At 37.4% G+C, this 18,924-nt stretch overlaps 3 protein-coding genes and 1 pseudogene across 3 annotated transcripts; 2 read left to right on the forward strand and 2 right to left on the reverse strand.

Moving 5' to 3' along the window:
- The first annotated feature begins 477 nt into the window (after positions 1-477).
- Positions 478-4,919, forward strand: tacr2 (tachykinin receptor 2). The gene is made up of 7 exons (XM_033987887.2): positions 478-591; positions 1,246-1,541; positions 2,236-2,430; positions 2,914-3,064; positions 3,170-3,289; positions 4,502-4,578; positions 4,673-4,919. Exons 1-7 carry the CDS (start codon positions 478-480, stop codon positions 4,917-4,919), a joined length of 1,200 nt encoding a protein of 399 aa, XP_033843778.2.
- A 2,424-nt stretch (positions 4,920-7,343) lies between these two features.
- Positions 7,344-9,012, forward strand: LOC129457221 (substance-P receptor-like; annotated as a pseudogene).
- Positions 9,013-9,413: 401 nt separating this feature from the next.
- LOC117393895 (neuromedin-K receptor-like) lies at positions 9,414-10,934 on the reverse strand. The gene is made up of 3 exons (XM_033991904.1): positions 10,800-10,934; positions 10,401-10,696; positions 9,414-9,612 (listed from the first exon to the last, which is right to left on the reverse strand). The coding sequence occupies exons 1-3, from the start codon at positions 10,932-10,934 to the stop codon at positions 9,414-9,416; spliced, it is 630 nt and encodes a 209-aa protein (XP_033847795.1).
- Positions 10,935-12,347: 1,413 nt separating this feature from the next.
- Positions 12,348-18,219, reverse strand: LOC117393896 (neuromedin-K receptor-like). The gene is made up of 8 exons (XM_033991905.2): positions 18,003-18,219; positions 17,585-17,713; positions 16,637-16,932; positions 15,746-15,940; positions 15,099-15,249; positions 14,874-14,993; positions 13,712-13,788; positions 12,348-13,621 (listed from the first exon to the last, which is right to left on the reverse strand). The coding sequence occupies exons 2-8, from the start codon at positions 17,696-17,698 to the stop codon at positions 13,375-13,377; spliced, it is 1,200 nt and encodes a 399-aa protein (XP_033847796.1). The 5' UTR covers positions 17,699-17,713; positions 18,003-18,219; the 3' UTR covers positions 12,348-13,374.
- Positions 18,220-18,924: the final 705 nt, after the last annotated feature.

Below are 18,924 nucleotides of genomic sequence, written 5' to 3' on the forward strand. Positions count from 1 at the left end.
GCTCCAGTGTCTGCAGCAGAGCTCGGACCTCCACCTCACACAGTCCTAAGGTTTGGGGAAACGGTAGAGGAGCGAGTGCCTCACAGTGCCTGTGTGCGTAAAAGACGCGGAGTGTCTGGATGGATGGATTTACGCAGAAAAATATTTTTCCAAATGGATTAAACTTCAATCAAGGTTAGTATATTTTATATAGGCTACCATCTCAAATGGCCTAATTTTAAAGGGCATGGACAAGTATCCTTGGTGACTTAATTAAGTTGGTTATTTCTGTGGATGAAAAGATAAAATATCACTTTACCCCGAAGGAAATTCGTATAGAGTCTTGTCATAAATTGGCTCCGTAAAAGCATCTCCCTCACAGTCGGTCTTAATTCAGTCCTTTTTGTAAAACCTTTCAATGGTTCATTGTGTAAGACGCTCTACACACACCACACATATTCATCAGAGGCGTTTTTCCAACAGGTGAACCTCAGAAAAATGGACGCTGAGAGTCTTAATCAACATGTTCAACGAGAAGTCACATCAGACCCCTTATCGGAGACCACGGACTGGCTCGATGACGGGAATAAATTCCACCAACCAGGCTGGCAGGTACATGCATGGAACAATGTAGTCTACTTGGACATGTCCCACACCACCACAAATGACACTTGAGCACTTGACTCTTTCATGACATGCTTTATTCATTTCTCTTTGTTATTTGGGCTGATTGGGACCTGATGAGTAAAAACCAAGAATTATGTTTTTACATTATGTAGTTTCTGAGAAAAGTGATGCAAAGCTAATGTCATATGTGGACATTTTATTCATTTTGATAAAACATTTGAATAATGATTTGCAAAAACTATTTATTAAGTGCCTGAACAGCAACATTTGTCCTGAGTAAAAACAAAATGAGAAACAACAATTGTGCCTCTTGGAACAATGTGTCTCATGTGAGCTGCAGACAGGAGCAGGAAGACATCTGCCTTTACAAAAAAAAATAAAATTAAAATTAAAAAATATTCTGAACATTCTAAACTCTTAAAAACATTTTAAATTGAACATTTCTGCTTTTTTTTTTTCTACATTTCTGTTGCTGTTCTTGTTGCTGTTCTTCTTCCTCTAAAAATTTGCTTTGTGACCTAAACCAAAATGTGTTGTCCACAGGCAGGTCCTAGGAGGTTCAAAAAATTTAAAAAAAATCTTAATTTTGCCCAATTTCCATTCTTTCTTTTAACTTTTTATCTTTTATGCAATCTGCAGGTAGCTCTATGGGCTATCGCCTACTCCCTCATCATCCTGGTCTCTGTGACTGGGAACGTCACTGTCATCTGGATCATTTTGGCACACAGACGCATGAGGACAGTGACCAACTACTTCATCGTCAACCTGGCCTTCTCTGATGTTTCTATGGCAACTTTCAACACACTTTTTAACTTTGTTTATGCTCTTCACAATGACTGGTACTTTGGCCTGGGCTATTGCAGGTTTCAAAACTTCTTCCCAATTACCGCCATGTTTTCATCCATTTACTCTATGACTGCCATTGCAGTGGATAGGTGAGTAAAGGTCTAATCTATTCTTCTTTACACACTGTAAACCTGTTGGATCATAAAAAGCATAGTCTTTACACTTACTGACGTTTGCATTCCTGTTTCCTCTGTGGAGCCCCCATACATATTGCAGATTTTTCAGTAAGATGCATTAACACATTGGCAGAGGTTGATACACTGCAGTGCAGTGTGACACTGGAGCATTAAATTGAAGTGCTTAACGTGGACATGCATATGTCGGTCCGGTGACTTGGGACTTAGTGATAAATGAATTATCTTTGTGCAGGTGCTTACTCCAGGTTAAAATCTGCTTACTGCTCCCAGTCTTTCATTACTTTCCAATTTAAAATTAGCGATTGTATTATCACAAAAAGTAAAACAGATTACTTCCCAATAAAAAAAAAAGTGTGACAGAGAATCCACATAATGTCATCAAAAATAATACTAGATTGACAGTCTGTCACAAATGAAAACCATGTGAAGGAACGTGAGAACCGACTGATATAGTTTGTATATATTAGGCTAATATAATATTTGACTCCAGTCATCTGGATTATTGATTAAACAGAAACAAAACCATGTAAGTTATATAATTTCATTTCTTTTTTGTCATAAGAAAACACAACAATGGCACTTGTTCTTGAAGCGTGTAATTGTAAGGCCTTTGGTGCACATGATTAAAGCTTGTGTCTGTGCTCAGGTACATGGCCATCATCCACCCGCTGAAGCCCCGCCTCTCCTCCACCTCCACTAAAGGTCTTATTGCTCTCATCTGGATCATTGCTGTACTGCTGGCATTTCCTCAGTGCTACTACAGTGTGACCCACTTTTACTATCCCCGGACAGTGTGCATGGTGGACTGGCCTGACAGCTATGGGGGAACACCCCAACTGAGGTAAAACTAGACACCATCAACCAGTCCCACATCTTAATCTCAATCAAACGTTATTCATAATGCACTTTTTGTACAAAAAAGATGCTTCGCAGTTCATGAAAACCAATCCCAAAAGCCCTTCCACCCAACCACCCTACCCCCATTACTGCCTTACCCACACAACAGTGTCATCAGTCACACACAGTATCATATGTACTGTAGTCTCTCACACTAAAATAATGAACATAAGACTGAGTTCAGATGGGTCTTTTACTAAGCCAAAGTGAATATACAACTGTACATTTTTAAACATACAACCATCAATAGCACAACCATGACCAGATAAGCTCCACTGAAAAATATGAGATAAAACATGTAAATTCAATACAAAGTGAGCATCATAGTTCACAGACTGACATTTCCTAAAGCATGATTGTAAAGTAATCTAAATAAACTGTCTCCTGAGTGCATGTGATAAAATGTACTATGCAATACTATTTCCAGTTACCAGTACACAGTGATAGTGTTGATCTACCTACTCCCCCTGTTGGTTATGTTGGTGACCTACAGTCTGGTGGGCTGTACGCTGTGGGGGGCGCACATCCCTGGAGAAGCCTCTGACCATTATCACAATCAGATAACATCCAAGCGAAAGGTAACACACACATTTTAACACACTTTTTACTACACGCGCTACACCTTTTAACTTACTTTTTATTACAGTGCTACAGTAATACATTTTCTTGTATAATTTTCACAGGTTGTGAAGATGATGATTGTCGTAGTGACAACCTTTGCTTTTTGCTGGCTGCCCTATCATGTTTATTTCATACTTGGGACATTCAACTCAGAAATCTATAAGAAGTGGTACATCCAGCAGGTGTGTTTTCATCAATGTGTTTATTCTGTAGTGATAGAAAACTTCTCTCAAATAAGTCTTTCAAAACTATATTAGGCAAGCGACCAAGCAATTATTAGGGTCATATATATAAGAGTTAGCATTATCAATGAGTTAGTTTTTTCAATCGCTTTGACACACTTCTCTAATGAAAATTTACATTTGCAAAGCAGCTCACTCAAAATCCTAACAGAGTTACTGTTTTCCTAAACAAAATCATCTCAGCAAACTGCAGTTTTTCATTCAAACTGATCAATGATCTCCTAAAAGCCAATTTTACCATCAAACTCCCAAACTTTGGTCATGTGTTTTTCTGTGCTCTTTCATTCATTTGACAGAGCAGCTCAGAAGCTTTAGTCCTGCTCTCAGGGACCACAGAGAGTCACTGGTTCAGTACAGTCTGACATTAGGGGTCGCACTTTGCACATATGAACTGGGAGTGTCTGTAACCAGTCAAACATTTGTTAAAAAAAAAAATTTAAAAAAAATTATATATATATATATATATATATATATATATATATATATATATATATATATATATATATATATATATATATATATATATATATATATATATATATATATATATATATATATATATATATATATATATATATATATTTGAAATAAATGTACATATTACAGATTTGCACATTGGATTTTATGGTATTCTATCCAATATCTATGCAGAAGAAAACTGTCAGAATAGCAAAACACATAAAACAGTTTTGCAACATGCAATGTTCTGGAAAGTCCGACAGACACTTACACCAACATTACACTGGATTTATAGTTTACAGTATGTAGGATGTCTATATATTCACACAATGTGTACTTTTATTGAGGCCCTTCTACCTGTTTGACTAATGTGTGAAATCCTTGGCATTTTGGATGCTCACAAATTGTAATTTTTTGCTGTTATGTTTGAGTTTGAGCCGTATGAACTGTTCTGAGAAAGAGTCTAAGAACTGTGTGAAATGATGACAAATGTTCCAAATGATTTGCCCACCTGTGCCCCTGCTCAGATACAGGTTTGAATCAAATTATCAAAAGATTCATAAAATGTGCCAAAACAATTGAAAAAAAACAAAAAACAGACACACAAGGCAGAATAAAGAATAGTTTCATTACTAATAATTCTGCTGTTTTACTACAACCAATAGTTATCACTTTGTCCTCTCGTGTCCACAGGTTTATCTTGCCATATTCTGGTTGGCCATGAGTTCAACCATGTACAATCCTATCATCTATTGTTGTCTCAACCAGAGGTAATTCTCAAATACATTCATTTACATTGATTTAAAAAAAATGTTGTCAGTCTTATATATATATATATTATATTTTCTACCTGTACATCCCCAGGTTTCGTGCTGGTTTTCGTCACGCTTTCGCTTGGTGTCCGTTTGTCAAATTGTCAGAGGAAGATAAGATGGAGTTTCAGCACATGCGCACATTCAGAGTTACAATGACACGCAGCCACCGGCAGGAGGTCTCCATCAAAACCAGCAACACACTCAATATCAACAAGGAGCCTGCAGAGCCAGAGGGATATGCAGCAATACAAATAAAAAAGCTATCTGATACTACACTTACTGACCACACTCACTGACAACAGCTTGAACCTGGGCAGACCTGTTGCTGTGCCCTTGGGCAAGAAACTTTACCCATCTTGCCTGTGTATGAATGTGGGGCTTGATAGTTGGAGGAGCCAACGGCACACATGGCAGCCTCACTTCAGTCAATTGTGGTTACATAAGTAGTTTAGTGCAACCAAGTATAGAGTGAATGAAAAAATGACAGTGCAGGTCCTTGATAAGCTTGTAAAATGTAATACAAATGTAAGGCATAATTTAAGTTACAGTACTTAAATACATTTATTTTGTTACTGACCACTTCTGATCAAGACATGCCATGGCACAGCAGTACGAGACCGCAGACTGCAAAATAATATAAAATATTACACAATTGTGAGTAACAAAAAAAATTACTTTCAAATTTTACTCATTTAGTGTCTGATATCAACTTTTTTCAGACAGTGTCTTCTGTACTTGCCTAAAAATATTTTATGGTTATTTGTGTGTGCTCTTTTTAGTCTCCTGTATCTTTAGTCTTTGGACTTTGGACAAAAGTGTGGAGTCATAGGTGGACATACTGTGTTTAAATAGTTGATCATTGTGTTAAAAGATTCTGCTTAAAGTGTTATGTAGTTTTGATATGAGAGTTAAAGCTTGAAAATGGATGTAAGGTGGTGCCATTATGTGTTTTCTCCCTGCAAACTTTGGAACTTGGATAACATTTACACACATAGTAACTTAAAGGCATGTGAAACAATGAAGTAAATGTTTATGTTTTGTGTGCCACAGAAATTTGTTAAACAAAAAACTGAATAAAAATGTCAGCATAAAAATAGCTGTAGGATTTTATTTGAAGAATACAAAGATTATTGAGCAGAAGCCAGAAGAATAAAGTATGATTATCAATGAAGTTTTTACCGTCTTTAATAAAATAAATATATCAAATAAATAGCATGATTGTACATTTCTCACACATCCTTTGTTGTCCAGACATTCAATTTTGTGTCCTGAAATAAAATGTTGCTTTATATTTTTCTTTCCAAATGGTTCAAAAACTTAGAAGAGACAGGTGGTCATTTTGTCTTCTGGGCTATGGGAAGATGGACTTTTCTTGATTAAATTACTTAGTCTTTGTCAAACAAACTCACTGTTGTCTTTAAATTGCATGCTATCAATAAGCACTGGCATGTGGGCGCACACATGCCTAATGTGTACTGTACACAAACAGCACAAAGGAAAATAATACCTACTCTGATCTAATTGTAAATACAATATTTTTTGTTCTTTGAATCACGTGGTGGTCTTGTCACTCCTTAAATGGAAACAGACGTGTGGATGCTCAGCAGCCTTGATGAAGACTTATCCATGTCAAAAATCTTTGGGGGATTTGGAGTGCTCTACCATTTCTGTCTCTGCAAGAATTCAAGCCTGTTGGTCCCATGTGCACCTGCCTTTGTAAGTTTTACAGCTTTCTACTATGGCTATTTCTGTTAAAAACTAAATGTTTAACATTGTTTGAAGTTTGAAGAAGTTTTCCAATGCTCTCACTGCACCACAAATATATGTTAATGAAAAGATTAGTTGACATAGTATTTAGCAACATCAGACATAGTTGTAGGCCTATTTATTATTCAGGCTTTTACTTGAATCATCTGCCTGCCTGGTGCACCGATGCCAGCCAAGCCAAGGCTGTAGCTGAATCGGCTCTAGATTTATTTGAATGATTCTCTCATCCAGAGGAAAGTTGCAGTTCCATGCGCTCTCATGCACTTTCAAGCACTTTCACATGCCACACTCACCACACTCACCACACTCACCACAGTCGCCACACTCACCACACTCACACGCCACAGTCCACGTCTATAGCAGAGCTTTGAGCTTATGTGTAGACAGTGGAGGAGTGAGCGCCTTTATAAAATACATTACACATACATTACACTCTCTAAAGATGTTGATGGATTTCTACACTTTAGGATTTATGCATAAAAAGTGTTTTGTTTTGTTTTTATTCCAAATTGATTACAGTCATTACATTTTTTATACATTTCAAATTACGGAGAAGCCTCCTTATTGAGTTGATTAAAGGAGAAATATTCTGTACAGTAAGTTGTTTTATAATAGTTTTTAATCATGGTAAAGGTGTAAATGAGGTTCTGTCATCATTTCTTAACCCAGTTCTAGTTTGTTTGATTCATGCATGACTGAGTAATGAGTAATGAGTAATCCATTGATGTCTGCATTTGGTGCTTAAGTGCTCAGAAAATGTCAGTTTTCACCTGCCCCGTATCCCTGCCCACTGTACTTAGTTGCAATTACTTGAAAAAAAAAATAAAAAATCGACATAATAGTCGTGTTAATTTAGTCCCTCTTTATAGACCTTGCAAAGATTCACTGGACAAGACGCTGTACACAAACCAAACTAATCAGAGGCTTGTTTCCATTAGGTAAAGCTCAGAAAAATGGATGTTGAAAGTCTCATTCAATATGTTCAACAAGATACTGAGGTCACATCAGACCCCTTACTGGAAACCACAGACTGGCCAGATGAAGGGGAATGGGAGAAGTCAAAATAAGTTCTATCAACCTGGCTGGCAGGTATGCTGCAATTAACGGTGTAATTTGACATTTTAACATGTCCATTTTGCCCCATCCCATATGCTTTCTTTCCATTCCTTTATCTCTGTCCAATCTGCAGGTAGCTATGGGCTATCGCCTACTCCCTCATCATCCTGGTCTCTGTGACTGGGAACGCACTGTCATCTGGATCATTTTGGCACACAGACGCATGAGGACAGTGACCAACTACTTCATCGTCAACCTGGCCTTCTCTGATGTTTTTTATAGCAACTTCAACACCTTTATTAACTTTGTTATATGCGCTCTACAATGGCTGGTACTTTGGCCTGGGCTATTGCAGGTTTCAAAACTTCTTCCCAATTACCGCCATGTTTTCATCCATTTACTCTATGACTGCCATTGCAGTGGATAGGTGAGTAAAGGTCTAATCTATTCTTCTTTACACACTGTAAACCTGTTGGATCATAAACAGCTTGGTCTTTAAACACACTGACATTGGCATTTCTATGTGAGACAGGGGCTTCATCATTTTGGGGGACACATTATATGACAAATGCACAAATGTGCCACATTCTTAACTTCATGAGCATATAGGACACTTATCTCTTATACCAACTTGAGCCGAAAATAGACTAGAAAACATGTTTTTTTGGTTGTGTTTTATTGCACTGAAAAACTTACTCTGAGCAGGCTTCACAAACCTGGCTCTTATTTGATATAGAGGAAGGCCTCCTTTTGCTTGTTTCCATGGAAATGTTGTTCCTTTGTCTATAATCTTCTGCAGTATATGGCATAAAACTTGTCTATCTCCATGAAGAATGTTCTGAATGTTTAACGTGCTGATGAGGGTTCACTTAATTTCATTAGAACCTATACTTCAAGTGGCTTATGAGGACGTATGTCAGTCCAGTGACTTGAGACTTAAAGGATCCTGTACAGGAGCTTAGTCCTGGTAAAATCCACTTACTGCTTCCAGTCTTTCATTATTTTCCAATTTGAAGAATTGATTATGATGTTTTCATGATACGTTTAAGCCAGAGATGCAGCTGGCAAGAGTAAAATGGATCATTTCCAAAGTGTGAAAGAGAATCCACATAATAACACCATAAATGACACTAGATTGACTCTCTGTGTCACACATGAAAACCATGGTGCACATGATTAAGCAATACATGAAGGACTGGTCTGTGTTCAGGTGCATGGCCATCATCCACCCGCTGAAGCCCCGCCTCTCCTCCACCTCCACCAAAGGTCTCATTGCTCTCATTTGGTTCATTGCTTTATTGCTGGCATTTCCTCAGTGCTATTACAGTGTGACCCACTTTTACGGCCCCCGGACAGTGGCATGGTGGACTGGCCTGATGATTTTGGAGGAACACACCAACTGAGGTAAAATCTGTTACTTTCCATCTCATGCTGTGTCACAATTTCAGGTGGATCATAACATTGTTTTTCTAGGGTCAGATTTCAGTGTTGTGGTTATTGTACGTATTAATGCAGGTGACTCTCTGCACCTTAATTGATATATTTTATAGTTATATAAACATTTAATATATATATATATATATATATTATATATATATTATATATATATATATATATATATATATATATATATATATATATATATATATATATATATATATATATATATATATATATATATATATATATATATATATATATATATATATATATATATATATATATATATATATATATATATATATATATATATATATATATATAAATATATAAAAAATAAACATTTATATATATATATATATATATATAAATGTTTATATAACTATAAAATATATCAATTAAGGTGCAGAGAGTCACCTGCATTAATAACGTACAATAACCACAACACTGAAAATCTGACCCTGAGAAAAACAATGTTATGATCCACCTGAAATTGTGACACAGCATGAGATGGAAAGTAACAGATTTTACCTCAGTTGGTGTGTTCCTCCAAAATCATCAGGCCAGTCCACCATGCACACTGTCCGGGGGCCGTAAAAGTGGGTCACACTGTAATAGCACTGAGGAAATGCCAGCAATAAAGCAATGAACCAAATGAGAGCAATGAGACCTTTGGTGGAGGTGGAGGAGAGGCGGGGCTTCAGCGGGTGGATGATGGCCATGCACCTGAACACAGACCAGTCTTCATGTATTGCTTTAATCATGTGCACCATGGTTTTCATGTGTGACACAGAGAGTCAATCTAGTGTCATTTATGGTGTTATTATGTGGATTCTCTTTCACACTTTGGAAATGATCCATTTTACTCTTGCCAGCTGCAGTCTCTGGCTTAAACGTATCATGAAAACATCATAATCAATTCTTCAAATTGGAAAATAATGAAAGACTGGAAGCAGTAAGTGGATTTTATACCAGGACTAAGCTCCTGTACAGGGATCCTTTAAGTCTCAAGTCACTGGACTGACATACGTCCTCATAAGCCACTTGAAGTATAGGTTCTAATGAAATTAAGTGAACCCTCATCAGCACGTTAAACATTCAGAACATTCTTCATGGAGATAGACAAGTTTTATGCCATATACTGCAGAAGATTATAGACAAAGGAACAACATTTCCATGGAAACAAGCAAAAGGAGGCCTTCCTCTATATCAAATAAGAGCCAGGTTTGTGAAGCCTGCTCAGAGTAAGTTTTTCAGTGCAATAAAACACAACCAAAAAAACATGTTTTCTAGTCTATTTTCGGCTCAAGTTGGTATAAAGAGATAAGTGTCCTATATGCTCATGAAGTTAAGAATGTGGCACATTTGTGCATTTGTCATATAATGTGTCCCCCAAAATGATGAAGCCCCTGTCTCACATAGAAATGCCAATGTCAGTGTGTTTAAAGACCAAGCTGTTTATGATCCAACAGGTTTACAGTGTGTAAAGAAGAATAGATTAGACCTTTACTCACCTATCCACTGCAATGGCAGTCATAGAGTAAATGGATGAAAACATGGCGGTAATTGGGAAGAAGTTTTGAAACCTGCAATAGCCCAGGCCAAAGTACCAGCCATTGTAGAGCGCATATACAAAGTTAATAAAGGTGTTGAAAGTTGCTATAAAAACATCAGAGAAGGCCAGGTTGACGATGAAGTAGTTGGTCACTGTCCTCATGCGTCTGTGTGCCAAAATGATCCAGATGACAGTGACGTTCCCAGTCACAGAGACCAGGATGATGAGGGAGTAGGCGATAGCCCATAGAGCTACCTGCAGATTGGACAGAGATAAAGGAATGGAAAAGAAAGCATATGGGGATGGGGCAAAATGGGACATGTTAAAATGTCAAATTACACCGTTAATTGCAGCATACCTGCCAGCCAGGTTGATAGAACTTATTTTGACTTCTCCCATTCCCTTCATCTGGCCAGTCTGTGGTTTCCAGTAAGGGGTCTGATGTGACCTCAGTATCTTGTTGAACATATTGAATGAGACTTTCAACATCCATTTTTCTGAGCTTTACCTAATGGAAACAAGCCTCTGATTAGTTTGGTTTGTGTGTACAGCGTCTTGTCCAGTGAATCTTTGCAAGGTCTATAAAGAGGGACTAAATTAACACTGACTATTATGTCGATTTTTTATTTTTTTTTCAAGTAATTGCAACTAAGTACAGTGGGCAGGGATACGGGGCAGGTGAAAACTGACATTTTCTGAGCACTTAAGCACCAAATGCAGAACATCAATGGATTACTCATTACTCATTACTCAGTCATGCATGAATCAAACAAACTAGAACTGGGTTAAGAAATGATGACAGAACCTCATTTACACCTTTACCATGATTAAAAACTATTATAAAACAACTTACTGTACAGAATATTTCTCCTTTAATCAACTCAATAAGGAGGCTTCTCCGTAATTTGAAATGTATAAAAAATGTAATGACTGTAATCAATTTGGAATAAAAACAAAACAAAACACTTTTTATGCATAAATCCTAAAGTGTAGAAATCCATCAACATCTTTAGAGAGTGTAATGTATGTGTAATGTATTTTATAAAGGCGCTCACTCCTCCACTGTCTACACATAAGCTCAAAGCTCTGCTATAGACGGTGGACTGTGGCGTGTGAGTGTGGTGAGTGTGGCGACTGTGGTGAGTGTGGTGAGTGTGGTGAGTGTGGCATGTGAAAGTGCTTGAAAGTGCATGAGAGCGCATGGAACTGCAACTTTCCTCTGGATGAGAGAATCATTCAAATAAATCTAGAGCCGATTCAGCTACAGCCTTGGCTTGGCTGGCATCGGTGCACCAGGCAGGCAGATGATTCAAGTAAAAGCCTGAATAAATAAATAGGCCTACAACTATGTCTGATGTTGCTAAATACTATGTCAACTAATCTTTCATTAACATATATTTGTGGTGCAGTGAGAGCATTGGAAAACTTCTTCAAACTTCAAACAATGTTAAACATTTAGTTTTTAACAGAAAATAGCCATAGTAGAAAGCTGTAAAACTTACAAAGGCAGGTGCAACATGGGACCAACAGGCTTGAATTCTTGCAGAGACAGAAATGGTAGAGCACTCCAAATCCCACCAAAGATTTTTGACATGGATAAGTCTTCATCAAGGCTGCTGAGCATCCACACGTCTGTTTCCATTTAAGGAGTGACAAGACCACCACGTGATTCAAAGAACAAAAACATATTGTATTTACAATTAGATCAGAGTAGGGTATTATTTTCCTTTGTGCTGTTTGTGTACAGTACACATTAGGCTACATGTGTGCGCCCACATGCCAGTGCTTATTGATAGCATGCAATTTAAAGACAACAGTGAGTTTGTTTGACAAAGACTAAGTAATTTAATCAAGAAAAGTCCATCTTCCCATAGCCCAGAGAACAAAATGACCACCTGTCTCTTCTAAGTTTTTGAACCATTTGGAAAGAAAAATATAAAGCAACATTTTATTTCAGGACACAAAATTGAACGTCTGGACAACAAAAGGATGTGTGAGAAATGTACAATCATGCTATTTATTTGATATATTTATTTTATTAAAGACGGTAAGAACTTCATTGATAATCATACTTTATTCTTCTGGCTTCTGCTCAATAATCTTTGTATTCTTCAAATAAAAATCCTACAGCTATTTTATGCTGACATTTTTATTCAGTTTTTTGTTTAACAAATTTCTGTGGCACCACAAAACATAAACATTTACTTCATTGTTTCACATGCCTTTAAGTTACTATGTGTGTAAATGTTATCCAAGTTCCAAAGTTTGCAGGGAGAAAACACATAATGGCACCACCTTACATCCATTTTCAAGCTTTAACTCTCATATCAAAACTACATAACACTTTAAGCAGAATCTTTTAACACAATGATCAACTATTTAAACACAGTATGTCCACCTATGACTCCACACTTTTGTCAAAGTCCAAAGACTAAAGATACAGGAGACTAAAAAGAGCACACACAAATAACCATAAAATATTTTTAGGCAGAGTACAGAAGACACTGTCTGAAACAAAGTTGATATCAGACACTAAATGAGTAAAATATTGAAAGTAATTTTTTTTGTTACTCAGCAATTGTGTAATATTTTATATTATTTTGCAGTCTGCGGTCTCGTACTGCTGTGCCATGGCAATGTCTTGATCAGAAGTGGTCAGTAACAAAATAAATGTATTTAAGTACTGTACTTAAATTATGCCTTACATTTGTATTACATTTTACAAGCTTATCAAGGACCTGCACTGTCATTTTTCATTCACTCTATACTTGGTTTCACTAAACTACTTATGTAACCACAATTGACTGAAGTGAGGCTGCCAATGTGTGCCGTTGGCTCCTCCAACTATCAAGCCCCACATTCATACACAGGCAAGATGGGTAAAGTTTCTTGCCCAAGGGCACAGCAACAGTCTGCCCAGGTTCAAGCTGTTGTCAGTGAGTGTGGTCAGTAAGTGTAGTATCAGAAAGCTTTTTTATTTGTATTGCTGCATATCCCTCTGGCTCTGCAGGCTCCTTGTTGATATTGAGTGTGTTGCTGGTTTTGATGGAGACCTCCTGCCGGTGGCTGCGTGTCATTGTAACTCTGAATGTGCGCATGTGCTGAAACTCCATCTTATCTTCCTCTGACAATTTGACAAACGGACACCAAGCGAAAGCATGACGAAAACCAGCACGAAACCTGGGGATGTACAGGTAGAAAAAAATATATATATATAAGACTGACAACATTTTTTTTAAATCAATGTAAATGAATGTATTTGAGAATTACCTCTGGTTGAGACAACAATAGATGATAGGATTGTACATGGTTGAACTCATGGCCAACCAGAATATGGCAAGATAAACCTGTGGACACGAGAGGACAAAGTGACAACTATTGGTTGTAGTAAAACAGCAGAATTATTAGTAATGAAACTATTCTTTATTCTGCCTTGTGTGTCTGTTTTTTTTTTTTTTTTTCAATTGTTTTGGCACATTTTATGAATCTTTTGATAATTTGATTCAAACCTGTATCTGAGCAGGGGCACAGGTGGGCAAATCATTTGGAACATTTGTCATCATTTCACACAGTTCTTAGACTCTTTCTCAGAACAGTTCATACGGCTCAAACTCAAACATAACAGCAAAAAATTACAATTTGTGAGCATCCAAAATGCCAAGGATTTCACACATTAGTCAAACAGGTAGAAGGGCCTCAATAAAAAGTACACATTGTGTGAATATATAGACATCCTACATACTGTAAACTATAAATCCAGTGTAATGTTGGTGTAAGTGTCTTGTCGGACTTTCCAGGACATTGCATGTTGCAAAACTGTTTTATGTGTTTGCTATTCTGACAGTTTTCTTCTGCATAGATATTTGGATAGAATACCATAAAATCCAATGTGCAAATCTGTAATATGTACATTTATTTCAAATATATATATATATATGTATTTTAACAAATGTTTGACTGGTTACAGACACTCCCCAGTTCATATGTGTAAAGTGCGACCCCTAATGTCAGACTGTACTGAACCAGTGACTCTCTGTGGTCCCTGAGAGCAGGACTAAAGCTTCTGAGCTGCTCTGTCAAATGAATGAAAGAGCACAGAAAAACACATGACCACAGTTTGGGAGTTTTGATGGTAAAATTGGCTTTTAGGAGATGATTGATCAGTTTGAATGAAAAACTGCAGTTTGCTGAGATGATTTTGTTTAGGAAAACAGTAACTCTGTTTAGGATTTTTGAGTGAGCTGCTTTGCAAATGTAAATTTCCATTAGAGAAGTGTGTCAAAGCGATTGAAAAAACTAACTCATTGATAATGCTAACTCTTATATATATGACCCTAATAATTGCTTGGTCGCTTGCCTAATATAGTTTTGAAAGACTTATTTGAGAGAAGTTTTCTATCACTACAGAATAAACACATTGATGAAAACACACCTGCTGGATGTACCACTTCTTATAGATTTCTGAGTTGAATGTCCCAAGTATGAAATAAACATGATAGGGCAGCCAGCAAAAAGCAAAGGTTGTCACTACGACAATCATCATCTTCACAACCTGTGAAAATTATACAAGAAAATGTATTACTGTAGCACTGTAATAAAAAGTAAGTTAAAAGGTGTAGCGCGTGTAGTAAAAAGTGTGTTAAAATGTGTGTGTTACCTTTCGCTTGGATGTTATCTGATTGTGATAATGGTCAGAGGCTTCTCCAGGGATATGCGCCCCCCACAGCGTACAGCCCACCAGACTGTAGGTCACCAACATAACCAACAGGGGGAGTAGGTAGATCAACACTATCACTGTGTACTGGTAACTGGAAATAGTATTGCATAGTATACCAGGTCATTACATTTTATCACATGCACTCAGGAGACAGTTTATTTAGATTACTTTACAATCATGCTTTAGGAAATGTCAATCTGTGAACTATGATGCTCACTTTGTATTGAATTTATATGTTTTATCTCATATTTTTCAGTGGCGCTTATCTGGTCATGGTTGTGCTATTGATGGTTGTATGTTTAAAAATGTACAGTTGTATATTCACTTTGGCTTAGTAAAAGACCCATCTGAACTCAGTCTTATGTTCATTATTTTAGTGTGAGAGACTACAGTACATATGATACTGTGTGTGACTGATGACACTGTTGTGTGGGTAAGGCAGTAATGGGGGTAGGGTGGTTGGGTGGAAGGGCTTTTGGGATTGGTTTTCATGAACTGCGAAGCATCTTTTTTGTACAAAAAGTGCATTATGAATAACGTTTGATTGAGATTAAGATGTGGGACTGGTTGATGGTGTCTAGTTTTACCTCAGTTGGGGTGTTCCCCCATAGCTGTCAGGCCAGTCCACCATGCACACTGTCCGGGGATAGTAAAAGTGGGTCACACTGTAGTAGCACTGAGGAAATGCCAGCAGTACAGCAATGATCCAGATGAGAGCAATAAGACCTTTAGTGGAGGTGGAGGAGAGGCGGGGCTTCAGCGGGTGGATGATGGCCATGTACCTGAGCACAGACACAAGCTTTAATCATGTGCACCAAAGGCCTTACAGTTACACGCTTCAAGAACAAGTGCCATTGTTGTGTTTTCTTATGACAAAAAAGAAATGAAATTATATAACTTACATGGTTTTGTTTCTGTTTAATCAATAATCCAGATGACTGGAGTCAAATATTATATTAGCCTAATATATACAAACTATATCAGTCGGTTCTCACGTTCCTTCACATGGTTTTCATTTGTGACAGACTGTCAATCTAGTATTATTTTTGATGACATTATGTGGATTCTCTGTCACACTTTTTTTTATTTATTGGGAAGTAATCTGTTTTACTTTTTGTGATAATACAATCGCTAATTTTAAATTGGAAAGTAATGAAAGACTGGGAGCAGTAAGCAGATTTTAACCTGGAGTAAGCACCTGCACAAAGATAATTCATTTATCACTAAGTCCCAAGTCACCGGACCGACATATGCATGTCCACGTTAAGCACTTCAATTTAATGCTCCAGTGTCACACTGCACTGCAGTGTATCAACCTCTGCCAATGTGTTAATGCATCTTACTGAAAAATCTGCAATATGTATGGGGGCTCCACAGAGGAAACAGGATTGCAAATGTCAGTAAGTGTAAAGACTATGCTTTTTATGATCCAACAGGTTTACAGTGTGTAAAGAAGAATAGATTAGACCTTTACTCACCTATCCACTGCAATGGCAGTCATAGAGTAAATGGATGAAAACATGGCGGTAATTGGGAAGAAGTTTTGAAACCTGCAATAGCCCAGGCCAAAGTACCAGTCATTGTGAAGAGCATAAACAAAGTTAAAAAGTGTGTTGAAAGTTGCCATAGAAACATCAGAGAAGGCCAGGTTGACGATGAAGTAGTTGGTCACTGTCCTCATGCGTCTGTGTGCCAAAATGATCCAGATGACAGTGACGTTCCCAGTCACAGAGACCAGGATGATGAGGGAGTAGGCGATAGCCCATAGAGCTACCTGCAGATTGCATAAAAGATAAAAAGTTAAAAGAAAGAATGGAAATTGGGCAAAATTAAGATTTTTTTTAATTTTTTTAACCTCCTAGGACCTGCCTGTGGACAACACATTTTGGTTTAGGTCACAAAGCAAATTTTTAGAGGAAGAAGAACAGCAACAAGAACAGCAACAGAAATGTAGAAAAAAAAAATGCAGAAATGTTCAATTTAAAATGTTTTTAAGAGTTTAGAATGTTCAGAATATTTTTTAATTTTAATTTTATTTTTTTTGTAAAGGCAGATATCTTCCTGCTCCTGTCTGCAGCTCACATGAGACACATTGTTCCAAGAGGCACAATTGTTGTTTCTCATTTTGTTTTTACTCAGGACAAATGTTGCTGTTCAGGCACTTAATAAATAGTTTTTGCAAATCATTATTCAAATGTTTTATCAAAATGAATAAAATGTCCACATATGACATTAGCTTTGCATCACTTTTCTCAGAAACTACATAATGTAAAAACATAATTCTTGGTTTTTACTCATCAGGTCCCAATCAGCCCAAATAACAAAGAGAAATGAATAAAGCATGTCATGAAAGAGTCAAGTGCTCAAGTGTCATTTGTGGTGGTGTGGGACATGTCCAAGTAGACTACATTGTTCCATGCATGTACCTGCCAGCCTGGTTGGTGGAATTTATTCCCGTCATCGAGCCAGTCCGTGGTCTCCGATAAGGGGTCTGATGTGACTTCTCGTTGAACATGTTGATTAAGACTCTCAGCGTCCATTTTTCTGAGGTTCACCTGTTGGAAAAACGCCTCTGATGAATATGTGTGTGTGTGTGTAGAGCGTCTTACACAATGAACCATTGAAAGGTTTACAAAAAAGGACTGAATTAAGACCGACTGTGAGGGAGATGCTTTTACGGAGCCAATTTATGACAAGACTCTATACGAATTTCCTTCGGGGTAAAGTGATATTTTATCTTTTCATCCACAGAAATAACCAACTTAATTAAGTCACCAAGGATACTTGTCCATGCCCTTTAAAATTAGGCCATTTGAGATGGTAGCCTATATAAAATATACTAACCTTGATTGAAGTTTAATCCATTTGGAAAAATATTTTTCTGCGTAAATCCATCCATCCAGACACTCCGCGTCTTTTACGCACACAGGCACTGTGAGGCACTCGCTCCTCTACCGTTTCCCCAAACCTTAGGACTGTGTGAGGTGGAGGTTCGAGCTCTGCTGCAGACACTGGAGCGCGTGAGAGCGCGTGCAGCTGCAGTGCCTGCGCTCCTCCGAATGAGCGCGCAAATCAGACTGGAGCTGATTGAGTCACAGCTTTAAAGGCAACGGTGAGTAAGGCAGATATTTCAAATACATAAATACTAAAGACATGCCACCTTTTATGTGAAAAAGTCTTTGATTATAGCCTACGTCTGGTGCAATGGTCCTCACTGCCCATTTGCCTCAAACTTCAAAACGATCGTAAACACATTATGGTCATAATATTGCAGTTATTGACCTTTTAATCCAAACAGTTTGTAAAATGGGGGAGCTCCAGAAAGGGTAACAACCTCCTTGTTAAAACCAGGATCACATGTTGCCCTCAAACGCCTTGGCTGTGTGTAAAAACCCTCGGAGCAGGTGTTTTAAGTTGTTAGACCGTTGTGACTCTGTGGACATCTGTGACCTGAATGTGCTCAGCGTATTTCTCTGTTGACAGTTTGTCAAAAGAAGAAATGTAATAAAGAATTTATTTCAGGACACGGAAAACTGTGTAAAGTAAACCAAGTTTACACAGGTCATGTATAGAAATTTATAATCTAACTGAATAATCTTACTTACATATTCCCATATTCTAAATGATATATAATGTGCGCCCTGATGAGCAGGGTGTTGTGACCATATATGCATCTGTTCTTCCAAAATTACATTTTAAATGACACGGAATACCATTCTTCCTAGTGCTACTACCAATAAATGTCCTTAAATGCATAAATATGAAG

This window comes from Periophthalmus magnuspinnatus, chromosome 3, assembly GCF_009829125.3.
Source record: "Periophthalmus magnuspinnatus isolate fPerMag1 chromosome 3, fPerMag1.2.pri, whole genome shotgun sequence".
Classification (NCBI taxonomy): Eukaryota; Metazoa; Chordata; class Actinopteri; order Gobiiformes; family Gobiidae; genus Periophthalmus; species Periophthalmus magnuspinnatus.